Source organism: Trachurus japonicus, chromosome 7, assembly GCF_045865225.1.
Source record: "Trachurus japonicus isolate A0001 chromosome 7, Traja_1.0".
NCBI classification, from domain to species: Eukaryota; Metazoa; Chordata; class Actinopteri; order Carangiformes; family Carangidae; genus Trachurus; species Trachurus japonicus.
Window position 1 is genome coordinate 27,949,201 of NC_140913.1, and position 18,013 is coordinate 27,967,213.

Here is an 18,013-nt window from a genome sequence, read left to right on the forward strand (position 1 = left end):
TTAGAGTTCATAGGTCAACACCCAGAGTGGTGAGTGAATGACTTCCTCTCAAACATCATTAACTCCAAACACACCGGTCAAGCTCCTGCTGCATCAGAGCCGAGCACCTACTTGTTGAAGAGGTTGAGGCCGATGCGGTAGTGCCTCTTGCGAATCACATCATTACTGAAGATGGGCGAGTCCCAGCTGTTGCGGGTCTCTTTGTGGTACGTCTGCTTGCTGAGCGTCTGCTCCCGCAGGCTGTCTCTCGACGAGGACTCGGAGCTGCAGTTGATGGTGTCGTTGGAGTTGGATGTGCTGTTGATGCTGTCGTTGTCCCCGTCGGAGAAGTCCGACTCCGACTTGCTCTGTCTGTTCGCCGAGCCGTTGATGGCTAGGTGGCTCTCCAGCTGGCGGTGGCGGTGACGCAGGGGCGCGTCGTCGTCACGGGAGGGGGCCCGCGGCGGGGGGCCGTGGGAAATGTGTTTGGGGCTCGCCTGGGACGACGTCACGATGTGGCCGTGCGTTTCGTACACGGGCGGCCGTTTGACGGAGCCTCGGTCGGACCGGTCGCTGAGCTCCACGGAGCTGTCGCTGGGAGGTTCGATGGTCAACAGAGGAAGATGGTCCATTCTAAGACGCTGCTCTTGGCACTCCAGAGACGGAGTGCTGCGGCAGCTCGTGTCTGTCTCGCGACCCTCGTCTTTGGGGTCGATGGGCCAGTACTCCTGGGAGGAGTTGACCGACCGCAACCGCAAGTCTGATTCCGTGCTGGAGGGCTGGTCCCCCGACCTCGACAGCGCCATAGAGGGGGACATGTCCTCCTCGTCGATGAACAGAGTGACATCGCTGTACGACGCCAGCGTTTCGTCGTGCATGCGTCCGGCCGCCCGTCGGTGGGACTTCACCTGATAGGGCATTTCCCTCTCCACCTCGGAGCAGCCCATGGCCTCGGGGTCGGGGCCCTCGTCCCCCTGAAGGCTGCGACAGTTCAGTGCGTCGTCTATCGACTCGGCCAGAGACTTGACCTGCCGGGAGAAGGCGTCCTCCAGCTCCGTGATGGCGTCCGTCAGGTCGCTCTGCGGAGGCGGGTGAGACGCCATGTTGGCCTGTTGGTGAACCTCTATATCTCCACATTCAGACTGCACCATGGACAGCGGGGTGCCGTCCTCAGTCATGGACACCTGCCTGCCTTCGAAATAGGAGCTGTGCACTTTCTCGGGGCCCTCGAACGAGAGCTGCATCCTCATGTTGGACAGAACGATGCGTCTGGACATGCGGTTCTCAGACATAGAGCTCCTAAGACGTTCAAAGTTCTTGTTCATCTGGTACTGGCGGAAAGCTGTCTGGATGGTGCGGGCCGCATGCCGTGTTATGAATCGTCCCCCATATTTACGCTCCAGCATCTCCACCTGGAGAGAGAGAAAGCAGAGCAATTACACTGTGAAACTATGACGCCAATGGAACATCTAATTGGTTTTCTTAACTTGTTGTCATCTTCCTGGATGTTATTGATAATTTGTTTCTCCCTGTTGACAGCGGGTCTGTCACAATCCAGCAATAAAACTTCACTTTTTAATCATCTCACACAGCTGGGTTGGTGATAAGCAACACATACACTGCAAAAAAACAACAACAACAAAAAAAACCCAGCTGTCTTAATCTATCTGGTGTCGTGAGAGCATGTGAAACCAGGGCCAACTCCTAAACAAACTCTACAGCAAAGCTGTTTGAAGTACCTGTTTATCCTGGAGGTCAGCGGAGAGCTCATAGCTCTCAGAGAGCGAGCGTGACCGTTTGATGGCCTCCTCCTCAGCCTGCTTACGGAGGATGGACTGCGAGTGCTGTAGCTTGGGCCGACGGGGCCTCTGGGGCCCGGGCTGGACCCCGTGGCCGTAAAGGGGGCTGTCAAATCGGTCGGGGCTGATGGCCGAGCCGTGAGTCACCGGGCCCTGGCCGTAGCTGGCTCCACCATCCAGGGAAGGGCCACTCTCATTGGATCGTCCATCCCCCTCCACACTGCAGCGAGAGAACACAGGGATGGTTAGAGATTTCATCTTTACGCTCAGAGAGTTGTGCAATGACAATTCACTAGAATTCAGAGTCACACTGTGATGTTGAAGTGTCATCTGATTAATCACAACTGTCTTGCTCACCCATCACAAGATGGAAGTTTGACCAAAATGTATCTTAACTACAGGAAGTTATGAATATGCTTTATACCAGAAAGTCTTAAAATCAGTCATTTAAGTCTGTAATGTATGAGTACGGCATTAGGCCAACTGTGGACTGTGTAAATGAGTGAAGCTCTGATGTGCTGATTCTCAGCTTCTTCATCATATACAGTATAACCAACATTTTACTGAACTGTAAGCTGCCTTAAGCTGGTCAGTATTTCTGTAATGACGACAGGCTCTCATAGCTGTGTTACAGGCAGAAAATTCAAACACGACATAAAAACTCTCCAAATATTGAACACATCCTCCCGTCCTCGAGAGATTCCCACTCTTACATAATTAATGTTGAAAAAAAAAATCAAGAGGTTACTCACTCACTCTTACATTCTGCCGTTTTACTAGGGCTTTGCTTATTGCGAAAAGACCGTCTACTTTCTATAAATTGCCAACTCTTCCTCCATATCTTGTCCACCATTCTTTCAGCCTCGTCAAGTCCAGAGTACACAGGCTCCTCCAGGAAACTAAAGTTTATGCCACATTATGAGCCAATCAGTGACCAATGGGAGTTGCATCATGTTTGCCGGAGCGACGACACGCTGTTCCAATGCATGTTACAAAGTCCAGTTTGGAGAAGAGTGACACAGCAAACAATAATTCCAGCGGTGCCTTTGAAATATCTGAGATGTGGGTGTATGTGGTGACCACCTGCTCAGTAACTAACACTATACACTACAGCAATATTTCCTCTCCGTCATGGTGCAGTGCATTCACTGTTCTCTGGTAGACTAATGTGTTTGAACTGTGACTCGACACACCCATACAGTGTACACAATCCACTTCCTTCATTAGACAGCCTCCAATCAACACTCGGAGAGAAGAGCTCGTCAGCAAACAGTGCAGAGTGAAAAAAGTGGAACTGAATTTGGTCAAAAGTTCAGACGGCACAGCAGATGCATTTGTAAACTCTTTTTTCTTTTGAGTGAGTTTGTCATGTCCTGTTTACCTCCTATAGATTTACTGATTAGTGAGCACAGCATGCCAACAAATGTTTACCAAAGTTATCTACATAGTACATACAACCTCTGTTCCCGAAAAGCCTAGAAAAATATCAGACTCGAGGGTGTAACCTGCCACTATATGTACTACATATACATACTTGTCAGTTACATACTTATTACATATACTTACATATACAGTATCTGCATATTCCCGTCTTACAGTGTAAAAAACATACATAGAAATGTAATATAAAGTAAGTATGAACTAAAAAGCTCAATGTTGGTGACTCATACATCACTTTGTTTATCTCAGACGTATCACTTTTCTAGAAATACAAGTCTTTAGGGAATAATCTTCCGTCCAAAAAAAGGTACTATTGTTTTTCAACCAAATATTTGAGGATGAACATGTTAGCCTGAATTTGTCTGCCAAAATCCCACCAATTATTGTTGTTATGATAAACAGCTCCCAGAAAATCTTTATTCTGGTTCCAACAGCTCTGATGGTGCTTGGATACAAATACGGAAATATTATGATGTTCTCCAAGAAGTGCAGGTGTTTTATTCCACCAAATGCTGCAGCAGAGTGAATTCTTGTGCATCACATAACGTGGCCTCTCTGTCACAGAAGAGATGACCCATTCAGAGTCAGTCAAGGCCACGGTGACACACATGGTAGGCAAATGCTTAGTGAGTCCCTCGGGGGAACAATTACACACACACACACAGTCTTTGAAAGTGGGGACCAGCGCATAACGACCAAGCCGAAAGAGAAGGCCCTCATGCTGCTGGACCAACATAAAACCTTGCACAACACACACTGAAAATCATACTCCATTGCATAACCGCCACTGGGACGAATCTCCCCGACCATCTGTCATGACAAACTGTGAAGCCGCCGTCCCTCGAGTTAAAAGTCACACCTTGCATGCTGTCGCAGCACCAGGATACAGCCGGTGGTAATTTTTCGTTTTGTGATTTCTTCATTAGGATTTTGATTACTGGCCTGAATAACGTGATGACGACAGGTAGTGTATTTATATAGAAATGACGGGAAAAAAATCCTATATGACTTTGGTGGAAAGGACAAGTAAAAAAAATTAATTCAATGTGAGTTTAAGGGTGAAATATTATGAAACAGGAAGTGAAACCATGCCACACATGTGCTAAATATATTCTAAAACTGTTACAAGGAATTCAAGCAAAAACATGTGATCAAGTACACTAGAGTATTTTTAACTTTTTGTTTGCTCTTTGCTTTGGATGCAAACTCCTGTGTTCAGTCTGTTGTAACATTATTTGTCGTGCACTGTATGTCTTCTTAGAGACTGGCCTCAAAGCAGAGTTCTCTATCCAGCCTCACAGAGCAGCTAGCAAAGCTACAGCTGCTCAGTTTCATTATATTATGTTGTTTTGTTTCCTACTGAACTATTTTGTAGCGAGTAATTGCCTTGCCATTGTTTTGCATAATTGCTTGTAATTATTTATGAACCAAAATAAATTAATGTTTCAATTAATCCAACATGGCAACATGGCTGTGGGAATGAGTCAGTATTAAATAAATGAAAATACAATAAACTACAAGCTGCTTTTAATAGCTACTACAGTGCTCCTCTGAGGTTTGCTCTCCCATATGTCCTGTAGCCTATATGGTTTTATTTCATTTTTATTATTTTATGTATATTAATATGGACCTATGTGGCTGAAATAAAGTTAAGGTAAGTAAGTACAGGTTTTGCCATTCTCCGCTGAGACCTGAAGCCAGCATCTTTCAACTTCCATTTTGTACTTTCTGCTTCACTTTCTACCAACCAAGCATCCAGAGTGATATTGTGGGCGTACAGTGGGAATAAGTGCTGCAGTACTTTTTGCTCTGAGGTCACTGAATTACTCTGTAGAGTGAGGTCAGTTGCTCCTGATGGCGGGAAAAAAAGGGGGGAAAAAAGAGGGAAAAGAGAGCAGCGTTTTAAGAGCTGATGTTTTAAGCTGTAATGGATTTTGAAGGGGGAAAGAGAGGGAGTGAGCTACAGTGGATCAGGAAGTTACGTGACGTTATTGCACGGAGGAGGCAGAAGTTACTACACATGGCTCGGACACAACGGGTTGTGTTGTCGGTGGTAAAAGGATGAAGCAACGACGGCTGTCCCAAGACCACTTCCTGGTGGTGACAGTTCAGCCCCCTTGAAATACGATCTGACGTGTATTAGCAACCACATGCTAACGGTGTCTGTCCCTCCGTCTGGTTCTTTATCCACCTGGAGCCCCCAGTTAGTCCTGATGTAGGCAAGGATAAGCATGTCAGCTCAGCTGGCAGTGATTTTCAGCCATGGGATCCAGGGATTTGGGGGGTGGGCCAGAGAGAAGGGGGGAGGAGTGGGGGGGGGGCTCGACCATCTCTCTTTCCTCCCTTCTTCCCTCTCAACACATCCTGAACAAACAGGCCCAGGCCCCTGTCCAGGCCTCAACCCATTCCATCAGTCGGACCTGGGGGAGAAACATTCCTCCATCCCGGAAAAGAGGAGTCACATCTACAGGAGTTCTGGGAATAGAACAAGGCTAATGAAGTGCAGGCAGGAGCTATGGAGGAAGAGAAAGCTGCAGTGTGGAACTAACACAACTCCCTAACGAAGGCTCAGAGTCCACCAATTTTAACACGTCTGCTCTCTCAGTTAATATACGTTTAAGAAAGCATAATTGAATTCCCCATTCACTTAGTTGTGAACTCTAGAAACCATTAAAATTAGAAATATGCTATATATTTATGGGAAAGTCTCTCCAGATAATACAAGTACTTACATGCATGCAACAGTAGCATAATCTGGTTAACTCTCAGTAATCTGATTTGGTGAACATTTGTATTAACATAAAATTAAATAAACCTCCCTCAGGTTAAGGATATAGAGTAGTCAAATTACTGTGGCTTGATTTATTTTGACCAGTTGAAAGCGCTGATGCTAGAGCAACATCGATTTTTCCGGCCTTGGCGTGACTTCTCACAATTATCATATTTTTATGTGTGTATGTAAACACACAGCCAGTGAAGTGACCCTTCCAATCAAACCAAACACAATCTTCCATAATCAAAATTCCCACCCCACACACACGCACCGACAACATGTGCTCCTCCAAACACAACAAAAGCAGATGTTTGCTCTTGCTCAGAGAGAGAGAGAGAGAGAGAGAGAGAGAGCTCATAAATACAGATGTGAGGTTAGGAGACCACACAGTAACATGTTAATGAAGCACGGCATTAAAAAGGTAAACCTGCCAGTAAACACTCGGATGTATCGGCCACTTCAGCACCAATAACAGAACTAATGGATGATTTTGCAACAGCAATAAAAAGACAGCGAGGAGCAGGTCGGGGGGATTTACTGTCTGACACAGCTGCAAACTGGAAAGCAGCGCTGGCCGGCGCACTGACAGAGTCACTCTTGAGAGTTTGCAGCAGACAGCAGACAGTCGACTGGAGCCTCAGAGGACTCATGGTTGAGTCATGGTAACTACTGTAAGTCGTGTAGCTACTCCAGTTTGAGAGCTGTTAGGACTCCGGTGTCTCCACAAATCAGAAGCCTGTCATCTTCCATGTCATTTAAAACTGAACAGAGACACATCAGTTATTAATGTAAAGCTAACCCAACTGAACCTCACAGTGCTGAATGCATCCACATGAACAACAGTCTGCTGAATGACTTCCATCTGCATGTGAAAGATCAAACTTTTATTATTTGTTATCATATTGTAGACTCGACCAACTATCACAACCTATTGAAGGCAATTAGCAGTCTTAACACTTTGGTGGACGATTTCAAGTCTCCAGATTTTTTCACGATAACTTCCAACTTCATTAGCGCAGCACAGATGTTCCAAGCGAGTGATGAGCAGTTGACTAATGTTTTGTTAATGCTATCCACATACTTGTTAATTTAAGTAATCAGAAATCAATACTACTCCCTTGTGAACCGCCAGGCCTCATTCTGTCTGAATCAAGACATCCTTCCTCCTCCTCCTCCTCCTCCTCCTGCTCCCTCCCTCCTGTCAACACTCTCACAACAGCAACAACAACAACAACGTACAACGGAGCTGCTGTCATTATCTCCCAATAATGAATAATTGAACTCTCCTCCACACTCAGCACCTGCCCTTGAAGACGGGACTATGAAAAACCACACAGTCACAGCCAGTAAGCAGGAGGGCCACGACACACCACAGGAATGCCCTTCAACCCAACACAAGAGAGAGACAGAGACAGGGACAGAGGGAGGGGGGCAATCCGACTCACAGATGGATTCTGTACAGTAAGACTAAACACACCATGATAGGACACACACACATACAGTGACTCAGAGAGGGGGACCGGGACGTGATCTGTTTTCCATTGTGAGGGCGTCAAAGTCGAAATGGCAGACCCCACTTTAGGATTCCTGATCTTCGTGACTGAGCTCGGGGCTTCACATTAATCCTGTCATCTTCTAGTGTGGATTATATAAAAAAGAAAAACACTCACACAGACACACACACACACATTAGAAGCCATTTAAAACAGTGTGTAAGCTGTGCTCTTTCCACAACACACGCATGTACTGTCCCTGTGCTGTTTATTAAACAAAGCCTTATGAGCTCTTGCAGCTTGGTGTAACCTCATCCAATGACAAAACACACGAGCGCATGCACGCACGCACGCACACATACACAAACGCAGTTCAACAAACACACTCGCATTTCACACTCTCTTATTCCTCTTACCAGCCATTCAGCTCCAGCTCCAGCAGTGACTGGGTCTTCTCTGAGTTACACTGCAAACACCACATGCTGGCCGGCACTCACAAGACGATGTACTCCAAAACATTAGTGGTCCCACTCACCGGTCCCCATTTCTGCACTAAAAGGCTTCACCAACTACACATACAGATCACAAAGCTGCCATCTACTACTATAGCGCGTGTGTGTAGCTGTCTGCTCCTCACACACATTATTCCCATGTCTTTGCCTTGTGAAAGCAGCTTCCTATGCACAGTTATAGGCGTGGATGGTCGGTATAAGTGGCAGCAGCCTGTAATCTCTGACAGACAAGTGGGGCTCTTTCTTTTTCCTCTTTCTTCCTCTCTGTCCTCGGTGCGCCGGGCTAGTAGGAGTATAAGGGGGGGGGGGTGTGGGAGAGGTGGGAATGGGGGGCGGAGGCTCGGAGACGGGGAGTGTGGGCTTCTGCCAGGCCCTGAGCAGTATGGAAGGGGGCGGGGTGCTGGGGAGGGAGAGAGGGTGTGAGAGCGTGGTGGTGGCTCTGTAGCTGGGTAGAAAGTAGAAAGAGAGAGAGAGAGAGAGAAGGGGATGAAACACCTCCTGCCACAACATTAATCGTGCGGGTAGGAGGAGAGGGGGGGGGGGGGGGGGCACATGAGTGACCCTGGAGTAAGTGACATAGAAAAGAAAATTACAAATTTCAGGCATTTTATCAGAGAATGTGAAACATGAAAAGGGAGAGCGCGAGGCAGCGAGAGCTAGGCATGAACGATAAAGCACATAGAGGAGGGAGGGAGGGGGGGAATAGAGTGACAGCTTGATCCAGTTAGGTGCATATAGGTATAGTAGATGAAGGAATAGTGAAACAGGTAAAAAAAAAAAAAAGGTACAAAGCGTATGGGGAGTCTGGCGTGAAGCAGAGATAGAGAGCGGTTAGGGAGTGTTTGAATGTCAGAGGTATCTTTTGTTAGTCTTTTTTTTTACACAGAGGAAAAAGGACATAGTGGGTAGAGATGGCAAATACAAGAGAGCACCTCTATTAATAGAGCCTTTCAGGGCTGAGAAGTGACTGTCAAGATGGGCTCTAAGAAAAGACCCAGAGAGGATTCTGCGCCTCTTTGCTGCAGTAGTCTAACGGCTGTTCTCCTCTCACTTCCATTTATTTTCCACCTCTTTTAAACCAGTTTTGCTGCTAAGATGCCCACCCCATATTGTACCGTCGTCCATCGCTGCTGCTGCTGCGCCCACCAGGACGTCCATCCAGTTTCCCACTCCGCAGCAGACCCTGAAGTGACGTTGTCTTGTCTCCGGACTTCACAGAGTCGTTTTGACAGGCCAGAGACTAATCACCCCTCTGAGGGGAAGGGGGTTGGGGTAAACTGCCCCCAAGTCAAAGGTATTTTCTATCTAATGACAACAGGCACAGGAAACAGAGGAGAATGGCTCCCACATGGAGCCAGTTTACAGGGACACCAATCATCTACAGACACACACACACACACCAGTCTCAGGAGGGAGATGTTGATGTCCCCTAATTACAGACCAGAGCCCTTAAAATGATCACCTTCCCTGGACTGTTTTATCTGAGCCTTCAAACGACCGAGATGCAGAATGAAAGACAAGGCGAAAGGAAAGAGTTACTGTAAAGGGGGGGAGGGAAAAAAAAGTTTGCATATCTTAACATGTGGCATAAATCACAGCAGAGGATATGCACAGACTTACTTGCCATGTGTGACTCAGGCAGAATCATTATATGCACTACAGAAAGGCAGACAGGCAGTGGCCCGAGCCAACTGATCTATTTCAGTTGGAGACCTTGGCCCTCTACTCTGGTGACTACAGCTGCTAATGCCTCGTAGAGCTGCAGACACTTGACTCAACTTACAGAGCTCAACTATCACGCGATCCCTCCACTCCTACTGAAATCCATTTGTTCCTGAGTTCCTGTAAACAAAACAAAAGAAAGAAAGAAAAAAAACAAGGAACAGAAGACATTTAAGACAGTCCCTTACTCCCTTTAATAAAACTGGCGGGCTCATTATCGCTGTCATTTAGTCGCACTTTGTCACCAACAAGGTGCAGATGGAGACAGGCATTTAGCATCTGAAATGTGTGCATGATATTAGATATTAGCCCCAGTGCAGGATTTGTTGCGTCTGCAGACCACTGGGATGGTCTAACTGGAGTTTTATTTGTTTGGGAATTCGATATGAGGCAATATTACGACGGTCTCATTTCGAAGGTCTTTAAAAGCCCGAGCCTGTCGTGATTGTTTCAGTCTGAGGCTCAAGGGCAGCATTACGGAGAGCTCCGCCGAAATGATCAAATTAGTTGAATTCCTCGTGAAAGAGTTCTGACAAACTTATAAACACTTAATGAGGTTGTATATTTCTCTCTATGTGCCTGTCTTTGTGTCTCTGTCCTCTTCTTCTAGAGGTTCGCTCTGCAGTCTAGTAGTCCCCCCCCCCCCCCCCGCCTTGGGTTGAGCGAAGGCCCTCTCCATCTCCTGACTCCTGGCTGCACAGCGCTCTGCTCCAGAATGATGTCATTGAGAATTCCAGGCTGAGGCCCACTCTGCGCTCATAAAACGCCATTTCTTCAACTCAATACATATGGTCTCTCTGCGTTCGAGCCCACTCCCCTCCCCTCCCGTTTACTTTCAGCGCCTTCCCTTCTTTTCCTCTTCCTTCTCATTTTAGAGTCAAGAAAAATCTGATATATTACACTTGGGACGAGGCCAAAAGGGGTCACTCGCAGGTCAGACCCCACAAACACAAAAACGCCTTTATCAGGTGCGTTCCCACACATGTAGCACCTGAACATTATCCGAAGAGCAGGAAAAACGTGGATTTTCCCAAAGCATACAGAATGAAAAAAGACAGAGCTGGAGGAAAAGACAGCAGAGGAAATGACAGAGGAAAGTGATAACTTCCTGGAAGGTTGGTCACAAGGTTTTGGCGCCGCGCGTGCTTCGTCTACATGACATCATGCACCGTTTCTCATTATCTGCTTCTTTTGCTGGATGCTGAGACTTGTGCTAAGAAATGGAAAATAAAAGGAAAACTCAGCCCTGGCCTGGTCTGGAAACAATTAGAACGGGCTGATGTCATAGTTTGCTACAAGAGCATACTAAATGAGATGTAGTGGCCCAGCATAGCTTTGTGAACACAAACGAATCTGTATAGAAAAAGAAAAAAAAGAAACACACTTTCCTTGTAAATTCTCAGGAACAAAGAATTTCTGTACATAGGAGCAATCTGGCAGCAGATGTATAAATAGAGCTGAAATGAGAGTAATTAAAGGATATGGTGCCTCTGCTCATCACATCCTGGCAGCAAAGCTAGAGCAGATGTGTCGCCTGTGGGATCCTATGGGAATGATCAAAGTTCATCAGTGGCAAGTGATGGCTCAGAGGCTTTTCTCTTTTTCTCCTGTTCATCGCTGAGTAATTCCAATCCAGACAGAAACAATCTGTTTGTCCAGACACACGGAAAAGACTGGAAAGTGTTTTGCAGCATGAAGAACCAAAAAATTGTCAAATATAGCAAAAAAGCTGGTGTTGAACATCTGGTCAGGACCGAGGGCTTGTAAACTTATTCTTGAAAAGAGTAGCTTGACGTTTTGGGGCTTTGGGATGGATGAGAAGATTGATACCATTTGCACGCATGAACACTAAACTGCAACCAGATTGGCATAAAATTATGAAAAGTGGTATCTGTAATTTGTAATATTGGTCGCTCATCTTTTTTTTTTCTTCAGATCTTAGCCTCCACTCTTTCGGCTGCAGCGCTGCACTGAGAGCAAACATTCAACCACATATTTTACTGTTTTGACTCACAGTTTTATCACCAGTATTATAGGGGTTAGGTATTAAATCAGCACCATTAAAGTAGCACCTGAGGCAAAGAGGGATCTGGATTAGCTCCTCAGTCTTTTCTGGGTGGAGTTTTTTTGCATGTTCTCTTTTCTGTGTTTGCGTAGGTGTCCTCTGGTTTCCTCTCACATTCCAAAGACATATGCAAGTCAGGTGGGGTGGAGACGCTAAACTGCCCAAAATCATGAATGTGGGCATCTAGAGACTTGTTCCTGGGCATTTTTCCTCCCATTTTTTTTCTTCTTCCATTCTCCAAACAACTTAGTGGGCAGAGAAAATGCATGGATAAAATGACACCCTTGCGATGGAAACCAAACAAACACTTACTTTACAACTCCACCACATGTTTGTGCACTTCTGTCTGTGTATGCAGCTCTGCAAAGAAAAATACATTTCATGGAGCCATGGCAAACACAGGACTTCAAAGGCCTACCTCTCCTGATTGCACGCACACGTTATCACTCCCTTGCTCTCCACAAAAGGCAGATAGAGGTCATGTATTTTGTACGGTTACCATTATTAGAAGCCGGCCCTGTTTGTCCATTTACGACATTTCCCTTTCACTTCACTCCATTACCAGATACTGTATTTCTCCGAAGCCCTTCGCACACAGCCCCTCCCCAGCACAGAAACACACTACAGCACAATTCTCCTCTGCTATAAATAGACCCATGTGAGGCGACACACTCTGGTAAACACCGTATGTGAGATGAGCAACATTGTGAAGAACAAGAGGAGGAAGACAAAAAGCTGGCCGTTGAATGCCCCGCTGATTTCCTCTCATTATCTCTCACTTTGTGGCAGATCAGTGTGCTGCGTTTTTTCGATGACACGGTGAAATTTTGAGGTCAGCTTGGAAAAACAGTGCAAGATTTAAGATGGTGTCCCTAGCTGCTGCCTTAGTGCCCAGACCAGCCTGGACTGTAAATGTGACACAAGCCGCAGTGGGTATAAATACTTGCGGTGGGGCAGGATGGTCACAGGACCGTGACAGGACATCCAGGCCCCGACAAAACAGACCTGTCAAGAGACCTTGTTGTCTGACGAGTCCACACACAGCGAGCTTTCAGAGGGACAGTGCCACCCACTGGTTGGAAATCATACTACATGTTCCCTAGGAGACTGCATACTAGGCCAGTGGGTAGTGGTGGTGGTGTTGTGGTGGGGGCATGTGGCACTGATGTCATTTAGGACGAGTGAGGTCAGACATGTTTGTCGTGGCTTCAAGTCGGGAGGGCGCCTGCGTTGTTTAAAAGGCTGTAGGATGTAGCAGACCGGCTTTTTCTGGTTGGGAGATGTTGGGGGGGGGGGGCATGGGTGGGCGGGGGAGGGGGGGGTCACTGCAATAATCTATTTGAAGCAGTGTCAGACTCACACCTGTCTCAAGGCCCCCACAGAGAAAGTCCTGCACTGTGCATGCGTTGGGACAAGGTGGCACAGCGTGACCTACATCTACATCTACATCACTCTTCACTGAAAATCTGTTTTTTTTTGTAATGTATTAAACTCTAATTTCTTTTAATGCTGAAATGAAAGCAAATAACTACACAGCCTGCAATACAAGCAACTGCATGCACGTCAACTTGTTCAATTCTGAATTAACTATAGGCTAGATGTAAATATGCACATTTTAAATGACAAAACAAGAAAATATTCAGACGTCTCTGACACTTTTCAATCACAACCTTCCTACGGCATCTGCGTTCTCACCTAACAGCACCACAGTGGCCCATCAATCATCTCACAGACTCTCGATTTGCATATTAGCCAAACATCAGCCAAAGACTTTAAAACCTCCGTCTCTCTGCTGCCCTACTTCCAAAACTGATTTCCAGGAGCCATCCATCAGCATAATCCCAGAGAATAATAAAAGAAACATATCTCTGCTTCGACATAAACCAGACATGTTCCTAAAATAATTATGTGTGTGTGTGTGTGTGTGTGGTTGGATGTGTGTGTGTGTGCCTGGAAATGCAATCAATTTGGAGCCATGAGCTAAATGACATCATTGAACTGGGTAAATTGACTGGAAGGCTTACAATGACTATAATTGCTGTTTCAATCAAATTCCATTCATTGTCGACTGCATCAGTGATCAGATAAACAGATGATCGTCTTCAACATGTTGTGTTGCTAAATCATTCAAAAAAAAACAACAACAACACTCACACGATCTCATTAGCAGCCAAGCGTGAAATGGTGTTATGGTTTAGACTTGACTCTAGTATAAATAGGTTTCTAGTAAGACAGAGATTTTAATTGCACTGACGGTTCTGAATTGATGAATGTTGTTAAATGAGTGATTCTGCATCGGCTCCACCGGTCTGTGAATCGAACCGCACAGCCCCACTCCGCTCCATAATGTGCTGACAGAGATGAGGGATTAAGGCTGAGAAGAAACAGATGAAGGGAGGAAGCACAGATCAAAACCTTTACATTCCTACAATACTCAGACTGCCATGGCTTACATTCCTCCACTACTCACCTCTCCGCACACAGCTGTCTAATCACTTTAGCACAAGTTCACTTCGCCTTCGCCTATAAAGCCCTCGACTCCACCAGCCAAGACTCCAGGTATAGACTTCTGTGCTGTGCTCTGCCGCCCCTTTCTCTGGCAAAAGCTGACGGTGCCGCCGTGGCATCCGAAAAAGCCCACAGCCAGAAACACTACAGCTATTGAGCCCCGAGGAGCGCCTCCCGGCCCGGCCGTCTACACTGGCACAGGCCATTGTTTGTGTTGGCCCAGTGTATAAAGGCAGCCTTTCTCATGTCTGACTCCTCAGTCTTTGATTCGCGAAGGAACACAGTGACTAAACAACAGGGGGCTGCCTGTAGTGATGAGATGTGTCAATATGTCAGACGCTGCCAAATTCCTATTTGTTGTTTTCTCGCTGGGACACGAAAAAAAAAAAAAACCGCAGTCAAGAATCCTGAGGGCGTCACTGTGCGATTTCAGCATCATAAAGAATTGAAAGATTTCCTTTCACTTCCTGCTCCACTTGGAAGCTGAAGCACCGAAACGTATTTCATATTAATGGCCCTCATTAGACTGACAGTGACAGAATCATTCAGGAAACACAATGTTGTTGTAGGAGAACGTGCCTAAAAGTGGTGAAGTGAATACAGATGTGGGGAAGTGAAGGCAGCTACGATCCGCTGCACGAATACTGTCAAGTTACCTGAAAACACAACTTCCAACAACTTCCAGAGTCATTGTGATAAATCTCATCACCACAGGATAATGATGCTTTATCATTATCAAGATTTGGCTCTATGTGTTCAATAAGTAAGAGCATTTTCCATCTTTCTTGAGTCTGACCAATAGTGAAAGTCAGTATCCGAGTGAAACTGCTGCATCAGGATCCCATTTGTCAAAGGAAATACTGACTGGTAGGTTTTTTTTTTCCCCCTCTCTCCTCCATCCATTTTGCACATCCATGCGGGAAACAACCTCCACTCTCCAGACTCCAAGTCATCAAAGAGTGAAGAGAAAACTCAGGATCAGTTTACATGTGATGAGAACTTTGCCCAGAGGCAATGAAAACTTGATCAGTTCTGTTTAAATATTAATGCAGAGCCACAGTTGAAAGCGCCTAAACAATGAAAGCAGAATTAAAAAAGAAATAATTCATGAACCCCCATCACTCTTGTTTATGTCTCCACCACACATGCGTGTCAAAGTTTTTGGGGAGGTTGACAACGAACCAGAAGAACTTGAAAAAGCAGAAAATGACCAGATAATATACTGTATATATCTATATTTTTTTTTTTCAAAGTTTAACAGACAACCAGGAAGCAATCAATCACAGAACAAAAGTGCAGAGATAAAGCAGTCGTTCTCCATCTACATTCCTCTTCCTCAGGAATGTAAAAAAAAAAGGAAGCTGATGGAACCTTTTGTGCAGGTCACGAGAGTGCTGAGGAATGAATTCATGTTGACATATTCCACTGGAACAAGATATCCTGAGTGTGCAAGTTCCATTCATACCACATTTCCCCAAGACCTGGTGGGTGCAAGTCAGCAGATCTTATATTTCAACATACGCCCCCATTCAGGCGGGCGAGGTCGGACGTGAAGACACGCCGAGAGAGACAGAGACAGAGACAGAGATTCTGAGAATAACAAGCAGACTGGAACTCGTGATAACGAGCGACCCCTGTGAGGAGGAGCCAGGCTGCACCGTGTTTATTGTTTCATTTCTGTCAATGCCTCCAATAACCTCCACTTGAGACGGTGCCAATGCTTTTTTTTTTTTTTTTTGCTTTTTTCTTTTACAAGAAGAGAGGGTTACAGAGGAGCATATATGGATTCATTCACCCCGCCTATGACAAACTACCTGACAGCAGCTAATGTTGTTTGGCTTCCATTTAATTCACACCACCATCAAAGCTTATTGGATGGTCTCTAGCACGAATTGGAACTCAATAAAGACGCGAGGCCTTCGGGGGCCAGCTGCCCAGTTTTGTTTGCAACACACCAGGGCTGATAAGAGGAGCCTAAGAACTAAAAAAAAGAAAGAAAGAAAGAAAGAAAGAAAGAAAGAAAGAAAGAAAGAAAGAAAGAAAGAAAGAAAGAAAGAAAGAAAGAAAGAAAGAAAGGCATACCTGTCATTACAGAGGAATGAATTTCAAACACAGAATGCGTCTGTCTGCTGCCCTGCTTATATCCTTGGAGGTTTGATGTATATGCTCCACAGAGCTTACTGTATTGACTGAAAGCACAGCCCAGGGCTCTGCAGGCTGCAGGGTCTATCGATCTGTAGACCCTCAGTAACTTATTAGAGGCCCCCTGTCCCAGCTCTTTGAGCCCACAGGATAACAAACTGCTTCTTTATGCAGCTGCTTCTGTGTATTACAAGCTGCATTCACGTCAAGATACGTCAGTCTGAAGAGAAGTGAATAATATGTGTGAGAAATAGAAACGGCGGTTGATCGCTGATATTCACGTCTTTTTCACTTCAGTAAGACTTTTTTTTTTCAGGCTTTTTCATCACACCCACTTCCAAAATAAACGCGGTTTGGACGAGGATGTGGAAATATCAGAGGGCAGAGAGGATGTTTCTCTACCTCCCTTTTTTCTGGGATCCTACAAATCTGCCTGAGAGGCGGAGAGGGCCACGCCACGGCCAGGAAGACGGATGTGTTTCGACATGCTGGTTTTGGGCTGTTTCGATCAAATGAATACTGGTCTAATTCCATTAAGCTAATCAGATGAACTTCCTGACGGCCTCAGGTGTCAATCAGAAACAGGCAGTTGTATCAGCAGGTTCATTCTCACACCCATGTGTTAATCTATGACTGACGTGAAGATCAACACAGACCAATATGAGAATGTTTTCTCTTTTGGTGGAGCCTGTTTCCTCAAGCTGCTTCTACATTAAAGTTACAGTCTGAATTCCCGGAGTTCACTTGGCCTTCGTTTTTTTTTTCCACATTTGATATATTGGCTTGGCAGGACTTGGGTGAAGTAATAACTATGCGGGTGGAAAAAGGAATATTTAATCCATGGGACAGAGCAGTCTGATGCTGTTTTATATCTGGTCTACCTCAGCTAATGCTCTGTGGTCCTTAACCTCATGTCTGCTGTTTTGAGTTTACATCACATTCACGCTGAGTATTAATAATGTGCAGGTAAAAAGATAAACACTGTGTCCTGTATTTACTGTCAGCTTTTCTGGATACTTCCCCCCGTCTCCAACAAATCCACTGAGAACGCGAGGTCAACAGCCTCACTTAAAGCTCGAACATGCTGTACAACATGCTACAAACAGTGCAGTGACAGCAGGGAGGAGCAGTTTCAGAGGGAGGGATCTGGTGAGTCAGCAACACGGTACATGTATCCTCAAGCCAACTCTGAGAAACAGGATGAGATCCTTTTCCTCGTTTCCTCGTCCTCAGCTGCTTAAGGAGGACCCAGTCTGAGTGCGACAGGTTCACTGTATCTTCTCCTACATAAACATCTGCTCTGCATAAGGTTAAGATTCCTGTAGACGTTTGCTCCCTGAGTCCTGAGTGTCTTGTTAAAGCAGCCGTGAGACCTTATTTCCCCATGTGGACACACAACACAGAATAATGAGCATCGTATCCAGGGAAGTCGTCGGATCACCGTTTTTGACATTACTTTGCATTTAATGATGAAATGCCGAGGAATTCTGTGTAATAAAAAACCTATTGAGATTCATGGCTGCTGTACTGTATACTTAATAACCCCAGAGGGGAATTCTGCCTCTTTCTTTTTATTATTT

General features: G+C 45.7%; 1 protein-coding gene across 12 annotated transcripts in view; it reads right to left on the reverse strand.

Moving 5' to 3' along the window:
* The window catches only part of iqsec1a (IQ motif and Sec7 domain ArfGEF 1a), a 96,830-nt gene that overhangs the window by 12,938 nt on the left and 65,879 nt on the right, over window positions 1-18,013 (reverse strand). For 9 of the 12 annotated variants that reach the window (XM_085782650.1, XM_085782649.1, XM_085782641.1 and 6 more), the window contains 2 exons: window positions 1,719-1,998; window positions 112-1,391 (listed from right to left, as the gene is read on the reverse strand). In XM_085782650.1, the coding sequence (XP_085638776.1) occupies window positions 112-1,391; window positions 1,719-1,998 (1,560 nt within the window). Of the gene's footprint in view, window positions 1-111; window positions 1,392-1,718; window positions 1,999-2,530; window positions 2,660-7,900; window positions 8,302-18,013 lie in introns of those variants that run through there. The other 3 variants (XM_085782648.1, XM_085782651.1, XM_085782645.1) reach the window with 3 other exon arrangements.